The sequence below is a fragment of the Trachurus japonicus genome, chromosome 11 (assembly GCF_045865225.1).
Source record: "Trachurus japonicus isolate A0001 chromosome 11, Traja_1.0".
Classification (NCBI taxonomy): domain Eukaryota; kingdom Metazoa; phylum Chordata; class Actinopteri; order Carangiformes; family Carangidae; genus Trachurus; species Trachurus japonicus.
The window spans coordinates 445,961-455,962 of NC_140917.1; the positions used below are offsets into that span (position 1 = coordinate 445,961).

At 40.7% G+C, this 10,002-nt stretch overlaps 1 protein-coding gene across 1 annotated transcript; it reads right to left on the bottom strand.

Moving 5' to 3' along the window:
* Nucleotides 1-4,778: 4,778 nt before the first annotated feature.
* Nucleotides 4,779-5,195, bottom strand: lsm10 (LSM10, U7 small nuclear RNA associated). Its single transcript, XM_085790278.1, has one exon. It carries the CDS (start codon nt 5,185-5,187, stop codon nt 4,792-4,794), a length of 396 nt encoding a protein of 131 aa, XP_085646404.1. The 5' UTR covers nt 5,188-5,195; the 3' UTR covers nt 4,779-4,791.
* Between the last annotated feature and the right edge of the window lie 4,807 nt (nt 5,196-10,002).

Consider the following 10,002-nt stretch of genomic DNA (forward strand, 5'->3'; position numbering starts at 1 on the left):
CATAGCTCTTTAACTAGCGCTGTAGCTCTTTAACTAGTACTGTAACACTTTAACTAGCACTGTAGTTCTTTAACTAGCACTGTAGCACTTTAACTAGCGCTGTAGCACTTTAACTAGCACTGTAGCACTTTAACTAGCGCTATAGCTCTTTAACTAGCACATAGCACTTTAACTAGCGCTATAGCTCTTTAACTAGCACATAGCACTTTAACTAGCGCTGTAGCTCTTTAACTAGCACTGTAGCTCTTTAACTAGCACTGTAGCACTTTAACTAGCACATAGCTCTTTAACTAGCGCTGTAGCACTTTAACTAGCACTGTAGCACTTTAACTAGCGCTATAGCTCTTTAACTAGCACATAGCACTTTAACTAGCGCTGTAGCTCTTTAACTAGCACTGTAGCTCTTTAACTAGCGCTGTAGCACTTTAACTAGCACTGTAGCACTTTAACTAGCGCTGTAGCTCTTTAACTAGCACTGTAGCACTTTAACTAGCGCTGTAGCTCTTTAACTAGCGCTGTAGCACTTTAACTAGCACTGTAGCTCTTTAACTAGCACTGTAGCACTTTAACTAGCACATAGCACTTTAACTAGCACTGTAGCTCTTTAACTAGCACTGTAGCTCTTTAACTAGCACTGTAGCACTTTAACTAGCACTGTAGCTCTTTAACTAGCACTGTAGCACTTTAACTAGCACATAGCTCTTTAACTAGCGCTGTAGCTCTTTAACTAGTACTGTAACACTTTAACTAGCACTGTAGTTCTTTAACTAGCACTGTAGCACTTTAACTAGCGCTGTAGCACTTTAACTAGCACTGTAGCACTTTAACTAGCGCTATAGCTCTTTAACTAGCACATAGCACTTTAACTAGCGCTATAGCTCTTTAACTAGCACATAGCACTTTAACTAGCGCTGTAGCTCTTTAACTAGCACTGTAGCTCTTTAAACTAGCGCTGTAGCACTTTAACTAGCACTGTAGCACTTTAACTAGCGCTGTAGCTCTTTAACTAGCACTGTAGCACTTTAACTAGCGCTGTAGCTCTTTAACTAGCGCTGTAGCACTTTAACTAGCACTGTAGCTCTTTAACTAGCACTGTAGCACTTTAACTAGCACATAGCACTTTAACTAGCACTGTAGTTCTTTAACTAGCACTGTAGCACTTTAACTAGCACATAGCACTTTAACTAGCACTGTAGCTCTTTAACTAGCACTGTAGCTCTTTAACTAGCACTGTAGCACTTTAACTAGCACTGTAGCTCTTTAACTAGCACTGTAGCACTTTAACTAGCACATAGCTCTTTAACTAGCGCTGTAGCTCTTTAACTAGTACTGTAACACTTTAACTAGCACTGTAACACTTTAACTAGCACTGTAGCACTTTAACTAGCACTGTAGCTCTTTAACTAGCGCTGTAACACTTTAACTAGCACTGTAACACTTTAACTAGCACTGTAGCACTTTAACTAGCACTGTAGCTCTTTAACTAGCGCTGTAACACTTTAACTAGCACTGTAACACTTTAACTAGCGCTGTAGCTCTTTAACTAGTACTGTAACACTTTAACTAGCACTGTAACACTTTAACTAGCACTGTAGCACTTTAACTAGCACTGTAGCACTTTAACTAGCACTGTAGCTCTTTAACTAGCACTGTAGCACTTTAACTAGCACATAGCTCTTTAACTAGCGCTGTAGCTCTTTAACTAGTACTGTAACACTTTAACTAGCACTGTAACACTTTAACTAGCACTGTAGCACTTTAACTAGCACTGTAGCTCTTTAACTAGCGCTGTAACACTTTAACTAGCACTGTAACACTTTAACTAGCACTGTAGCTCTTTAACTAGCGCTGTAGCACTTTAAGTAGCACTGTAGCACTTTGACTAGCGCTATAGCTCTTTAACTAGCGCTGTAGCACTTTAACTAGCGCTGTAGCTCTTTAACTAGCGCTGTAGCACTTTAACTAGCACTGTAGCACTTTAACTAGCGCTGTAGCTCTTTAACTAGCACTGTAGCACTTTAACTAGCACATAGCACTTTAACTAGCGCTGTAGCTCTTTAACTAGCGCTGTAGCACTTTAACTAGCGCTGTAGCACTTTAACTGGCGCTGTAGCTCTTTAACTAGCGCTGTAGCTCTTTAACTAGCACTGTAGCACTTTAACTAGCACATAGCACTTTAACTAGCACTGTAGCTCTTTAACTAGCGCTGTAGCACTTTAACTAGCACTGTAGCACTTTAACTAGCGCTATAGCTCTTTAACTAGCACATAGCACTTTAACTAGCGCTGTAGCTCTTTAACTAGCACTGTAGCTCTTTAACTAGCGCTGTAGCACTTTAACTAGCACTGTAGCACTTTAACTAGCGCTGTAGCTCTTTAACTAGCACTGTAGCACTTTAACTAGCGCTGTAGCTCTTTAACTAGCGCTGTAGCACTTTAACTAGCACTGTAGCTCTTTAACTAGCACTGTAGCACTTTAACTAGCACATAGCACTTTAACTAGCACTGTAGCTCTTTAACTAGCACTGTAGCTCTTTAACTAGCACTGTAGCACTTTAACTAGCACTGTAGCTCTTTAACTAGCACTGTAGCACTTTAACTAGCACATAGCTCTTTAACTAGCGCTGTAGCTCTTTAACTAGTACTGTAACACTTTAACTAGCACTGTAGTTCTTTAACTAGCACTGTAGCACTTTAACTAGCGCTGTAGCACTTTAACTAGCACTGTAGCACTTTAACTAGCGCTATAGCTCTTTAACTAGCACATAGCACTTTAACTAGCGCTATAGCTCTTTAACTAGCACATAGCACTTTAACTAGCGCTGTAGCTCTTTAACTAGCACTGTAGCTCTTTAACTAGCACTGTAGCACTTTAACTAGCACATAGCTCTTTAACTAGCGCTGTAGCACTTTAACTAGCACTGTAGCACTTTAACTAGCGCTATAGCTCTTTAACTAGCACATAGCACTTTAACTAGCGCTGTAGCTCTTTAACTAGCACTGTAGCTCTTTAACTAGCGCTTGTAGCACTTTAACTAGCACTGTAGCACTTTAACTAGCGCTGTAGCTCTTTAACTAGCACTGTAGCACTTTAACTAGCGCTGTAGCTCTTTAACTAGCGCTGTAGCACTTTAACTAGCACTGTAGCTCTTTAACTAGCACTGTAGCACTTTAACTAGCACATAGCACTTTAACTAGCACTGTAGCTCTTTAACTAGCACTGTAGCTCTTTAACTAGCACTGTAGCACTTTAACTAGCACTGTAGCTCTTTAACTAGCACTGTAGCACTTTAACTAGCACATAGCTCTTTAACTAGCGCTGTAGCTCTTTAACTAGTACTGTAACACTTTAACTAGCACTGTAGTTCTTTAACTAGCACTGTAGCACTTTAACTAGCGCTGTAGCACTTTAACTAGCACTGTAGCACTTTAACTAGCGCTATAGCTCTTTAACTAGCACATAGCACTTTAACTAGCGCTATAGCTCTTTAACTAGCACATAGCACTTTAACTAGCGCTGTAGCTCTTTAACTAGCACTGTAGCTCTTTAACTAGCGCTGTAGCACTTTAACTAGCACTGTAGCACTTTAACTAGCGCTGTAGCTCTTTAACTAGCACTGTAGCACTTTAACTAGCGCTGTAGCTCTTTAACTAGCGCTGTAGCACTTTAACTAGCACTGTAGCTCTTTAACTAGCACTGTAGCACTTTAACTAGCACATAGCACTTTAACTAGCACTGTAGTTCTTTAACTAGCACTGTAGCACTTTAACTAGCACATAGCACTTTAACTAGCACTGTAGCTCTTTAACTAGCACTGTAGCTCTTTAACTAGCACTGTAGCACTTTAACTAGCACTGTAGCTCTTTAACTAGCACTGTAGCACTTTAACTAGCACATAGCTCTTTAACTAGCGCTGTAGCTCTTTAACTAGTACTGTAACACTTTAACTAGCACTGTAACACTTTAACTAGCACTGTAGCACTTTAACTAGCACTGTAGCTCTTTAACTAGCGCTGTAACACTTTAACTAGCACTGTAACACTTTAACTAGCACTGTAGCACTTTAACTAGCACTGTAGCTCTTTAACTAGCGCTGTAACACTTTAACTAGCACTGTAACACTTTAACTAGCGCTGTAGCTCTTTAACTAGTACTGTAACACTTTAACTAGCACTGTAACACTTTAACTAGCACTGTAGCTCTTTAACTAGTACTGTAACACTTTAACTAGCACTGTAACACTTTAACTAGCACTGTAACACTTTAACTAGCACTGTAGCTCTTTATAACTTCTCAGTAATCTCTTGGTCCCCTTACCCACTCTTTTAACCGTCTATGGTCAGTTAACTGGTGGTTTATGTCGTTCATATGTTTTGTGTAAGATGTCAAGGTGTTTTATTGTCCTAGTTCTGCCTCTTGGACTTTTTATCTTCATTGTTTTTATGTCTAACATCAACCTGCCAATGGGACTGGGGATGGAAATGAGCCACTTGGCTACATCGCACATGTTTACATGTCAATGTTCATCAATATGGACTGATCCCATTAAAAAATAAATAAATAAATCTGAAATCACAGCTCAGAGTGACACACTAGATCATGACACACACTCAGATGGACTCAACAACAGACACACACACTGTGTTAGTTTCATGATTGACAGACGTTTTAATTAAACACTCAGATTTTTATCCAGAAAACAAAGTTAATCCATAATCAATAATCTAATAATCAATAATCAATAATCATCATGAATCTGTTTCAAACTACTAAAGAGTCAATAATCAATAATCATGTCGTCTTCTGGAGGAACTCCTTCCTTCCTCCTCCGTCGCGGGCGAAGTGTCTGGTGCGGTGGATCTTGTCGAGCTGCTGCTGTATCGTCGTGGCGACGGCGCGGTGATCTGGGATGTGGACGTAGCGGACGTTCCTCCCGGTGATGAACAGCTGCTGCAGCCGCGTCTCGTCGCCGTGGCGACCGCGGTAGAGCACCGCCTCCATGCGGATGTTCATGAAGGCGTCGACGTTGAGGACACGCCCCCTCGCCGTGCTCTCGTCACGCAGCTCCACCGTGGTCACGTCGCCATGGAGACCCTGCAGCAGCACCACCAGGCTGTTCTCCGCGATCGTCCGCTCACGCAGCGACTGCACCGCCCAATGGGAGCCCTCCTCCTCCTCCGTCGCCATGGAGACGCCTGCAGACAGACAGAGCGTTATTGATTATTGATTAGAAGGATTCTTTCTGTGGAGACGGTTGCAACATATTAAACACACATTCAATTTCACTAATCAACTTTTGATTTTTGTCTCAATAAGCAAAGTATTCCTAAAATATGCATTGTCTTAATAATACTATAGTATGAAATTTGAAAATAGTATGGAAATGAGTAAAGCCTGCCACACACATAAAGATTTTATAAATCTCAACCGATTTATTATCTGTGAGAGACCCCACACATGAAGATAAAAAATCTGTGATTGAACAGTTTTGATCGTATTGTGTGTGGTGTGCTGTGATATTCCAAACACAGCTCACCACACACATTAAGATGTTTCAGAATCTTGACCCTCTGGTCAGAAAACAATCCGGCATCAGCAGCGATACCAGGGGTGTCGTTGTAGCTACTCTTTCAGGTCTATTTCCAGAATGGACAATGAGAGCGACGTCATTTTTTTTTTAATGAAAGCGGGACACTTCAGCCTTTACAACGATCCCATCTGTGTGTGTCTGTGGCTCCGGACGCCGAGCAGTCAAGCGGCTGTCCAATAGGGAGCCGTGCGCTGTCACATGACGGGCTGTGAGCGGCGGTCACATGATCGTTTAAACATGGCTGCTGTATTGCTGGCTGTTGCCGGCTACGAGCGCTAAGTCTTTGCTATCGGCTTCAGGAAACCTCCCGTGTATGTGTGAATGTCTGTGTGAACCTCATGTAACACCAGGGCTGCACCGTGGCTCTGTGAGGTTGCCGGTCCTGTGTGGAGAAGTGGCTTGTTGCCGCGAGCAGCATGCAGAGCTCGGTGCAGGCGCTTCTCAGCACAACAGCGGCTCTCCACACACAAGATGACTTCTGATTGAAACGGCCACCGAAGTCGGCCCCGATAATCGTAAATATTGAACATGTTTAATATTTACGATTATCGGCGCCGAACGTTTTCCGAGCCGATTGTCGGGGGGATTTTGACTCTTAACACACCACACACTACAAGAGAATCTTATAAGATAATCTGAAGACCTTAAGATAATCGGGCGATGTCTGTCCGTGGTCGGAAGGGGGAAAATCGGGGCAAAATCAGCCCGATTATCTTTATGTGTGTGGCAGGCTTAAGGTCCAGTAATATGTATATGTTGTTTGTATTGTTTTTGTTTTGTTGTTTTGTCTTGTTTTGTCTTGTAGATGGTTGTGAGTTGTTGTGGTTATGGATGTTGTTATTGTGTTTATGGTGTGATGTGTTTCTGTAATTATCTACTGCAATGGACAGTTCATCTGTGAAGGTTTAGACTCTAGAAGAATAGCCATGGCCTTAGCCAAAGCTAATGGAGATCTGAATAAATGAAATGAAATAAATGAAAAAAATGATTTAGTTATTATTGAGTAATATTTATCAGAGAACAGCTGGAGTTTTGTTTTGCGTAGGACATACTAGGCCTGGAGTCAATGTGCAGAGGTTAACACTGGTAATAAAACTCAATAGCTCAGTGTGAGACAAGAAGAATGGAACTATTTGCAATACAAAAAACTTTTATAAACATGTACTCTACTTTTGGATGATTTATTCACTGTATGACATCAAATACATTTACTTTTCTCCCATTTTCATAGGAAAATATATGTGGCTACTTCTGTCCTGTATAATAAGATACAAGTAACTAAGCTATATTTACAAATTGCATATTTCATTATATGGGGAATTGTTTTGTTTATCTTAAGCGTCTCTCATGATTAATTGGCTGTTCTGTTCATCATGAGGAATGAACATGCCTATTTTAAGCTTAAAATGTTCCATTTTATGAATTTGCATTTGCATAGTGCTTCCATATTCAAATGGCAGTTGTTGCAACCGTCCCGACCCTGTCAGCCATGACACAACATCATGTACTAGCTAGACACAATGACACTGACACATCTAACCAGGTCATTTGATAGTCAACAAAACAGTGATTCAAACTAGGTAGGTTTGGATTCATTCAAACAAAAGTTCAGGACAGTCTGACAAAAATACAGCTACTTTCATCCCCTTAAAACAACTTTGTCTCAGTACAAGAAGCAGGAGCAGAAGCTGAATATGTCTTCTCTATTCTTGGTGTCTGTTCACAACACTGTATGTTGTAAATCTCTGGGCAGGGCTATTATGGGCTGGCGTTGCTAACGGGAGGAGTGCAGAGAGTCTTCTACTGCAATTAAAGTACTTAGGGGCTATTTGGAGATCATACAACCACACTTTAAAAAAATGATACTATCCCTTTAATATGCAATTTAAAAGTTAGTTTTTCATTCATATGGAAAGTGAATCTCCGCTTTTTCAAAACTCCATTTATTATCTCCAAATTTGACAAAACAAAGACAAATCTTTGCTGGAGACAATGCGGACAAATTGGAGATCACACACACATTTTCTGGGATTGTCCTAAACTGAAAATGTACTGGGAGGGGATCCAGGCGGAAATTTCTAACATTTTACAAACTAGTATAAGGAATGACCCGCTGATCTTTGTTCTTGGAGTGCTTCCCTGTGACTTTTTATGTAGAGAAAAAATGTATCTATTCAAAGTAATCATAATGGTGGCAAGAAAGATGATAACTATGTCCTGGTGTAAGCCATTACCCCCGACTGTTGATCAATGGAAAGAAAGACTTCTTAGGGTATACACAATGGAAAAAATAACAGCAAAGCTCAACCTTGACATGGCCTTATTCAAGAGGAGGTGGAATCCATTAATTACTTACTTTGGACTAACATTACAGGACACCTAGATGATTCAGCATAGACACCTACAGGCCTGGACCCTCAAAAGTAAAAGGGTGTATTTCTGTTTTTATTATTTCATTTCATGAGTATCAATCACCATGGAAATTCTACTCAATTTGATTTTTACATAATTATCAATATTCTTATTATCTATTCAACCATTTATTTTAACTTTCAGACCTCTGACACTGTCATAAAAATATGGAATAACCTTGCCGATAGGTTCTCTGTTCATGCTGTTCCTATTTTTGGCGTTTTCTACTTTTTTACTCAGATACGGAACAAAAAAAATGTAAAGCTTTTAACAAGAATAATTCTGTAAGTGTGTTTAAGTATGTAAAGCTTGAAATATCAATAAAAACATGGCGGCGGCGGGAACATTTGTTCAAAATAAATAAATAAATAAAAGTTAGTTTTTCAAGCCAGAGACCAAGATACTTCTATTCAGTGAATGTGTCATCACTCATCATGTTTCTGACTGGAGAAATGAGGCTTGTTGCAACTGTCCCCAGTCTACTCTACATGACAGGACACAAACCAACAGCTCACACTGTCTCACACTGTCTCACACTGTCCCACACTGTCTCACACTGTCCCACACTGTCCCACACTGTCCCACACTGTCTCACACTGTCTCACACTGTCCCACACTGTCCCACACTGTCTCACACTGTCCCACACTGTCCCACACTGTCTCACACTGTCCCACACTGTCCCACACTGTCTCACACTGTCCCACACTGTCCCACACTGTCTCACACTGTCCCACACTGTCCCACACTGTCTCACACTGTCTCACACTGTCTCACACTGTCTCACACTGTCTCACACTGTCTCACACTGTCCCACCGAGGAAACTACAGCAAGATACGAAGCGTCATTATACTCAACCTGGATCTTATTCATCATCTAACCTTCACTAACTGCACCAGAGGTTAGAGTTATAGGCTGTGTAGTGGTGAACACGAGGCTCTACAGAGAGAAACTTTAACTTCCTTTCAACACAAAAACACAACCAGGATACAGGAAGTAAGATACCCTAGGATTCTAGGTGGAGAAGGGAGAGGAATTAATAAGCTGATTCTTCCTATTCATTTTCAAACATACAAGGTTTTTATCGACTAGTGCTTCAAGTGGAATATGTTATTCACATGTTTGAAATAAAGTATTCATTCATTCATTCATTCAACACATGTGGAATCTGCAGCCAGGGCCGGCTCTAGGCATAGGCGATATAGGCGGTCGCCTAGAGCGCCAACTGCTGGAGGGGCGCCGCCAGTCAAGGGAAAAAAAAAAAAAAAAGATAATAATAATGATTTATGTCCGCTGGCGCCCCCTCACTTAGTGTTTTCTGTGTAGAAAAAAAACCCCAAAACAAATAAATAAACAATGACAAACATGTTCCTAAATTGTGTATAGTCACACACACAGCAGATACCTGTCTGCAGCAGGAATGCTCTCAAGCCGTTTTCTTGTTAGAAACGCCACATTTTTAATTAGATGTGTGGCACAAATGCCAGCGCGTTTGCGCGACCGTCTCGATATGTTTTTTTTTTTTTTATAGAGAGAGAGAGAGGCAGTGAGGATGATGAGGTTTAAAGTTCTGACTAATTTGATGAGGAAGATGATGAAAAAAGAAGAGAGTTGAGACTTCAGCCTGCTTAGACAGCAGGGCCAGTGGGCCACAGCTCCAGATCAGCTCCAGCTCTGTATTCACACCTGCTGAGCTCTCAAACTAGTTGTTTTTTTTTTTTTTACCTCTCAAACAGTACCACAGTGACAACACATATAGGGTACCTTATATAGGCTAAATATTGTAAATTGTGTGTGTTTTTTGTCTATTTAGTTGATATTTGGAGACAATTTCTCATTTCGGGCTACACACATCTCATGAAGTTTGAAATGTAACGTGAAGTCAATATTTAGCTTCTGTTATCCCACATTTGAGACATTTGGTGAGAATGACAGTTAGGCCTAACATTTATGCTCAAAAAGCTATTTCACAATTTTTTTTCCACACTTATCGCCGTATAT

Coding starts and splice junctions, on each gene's coding strand:
- lsm10 (XM_085790278.1), bottom strand. CDS start 5,187: ATGGCGACGGAGGAGGAGGAGGGCTCCCATTGGGCGGTGCAGTCGCTG.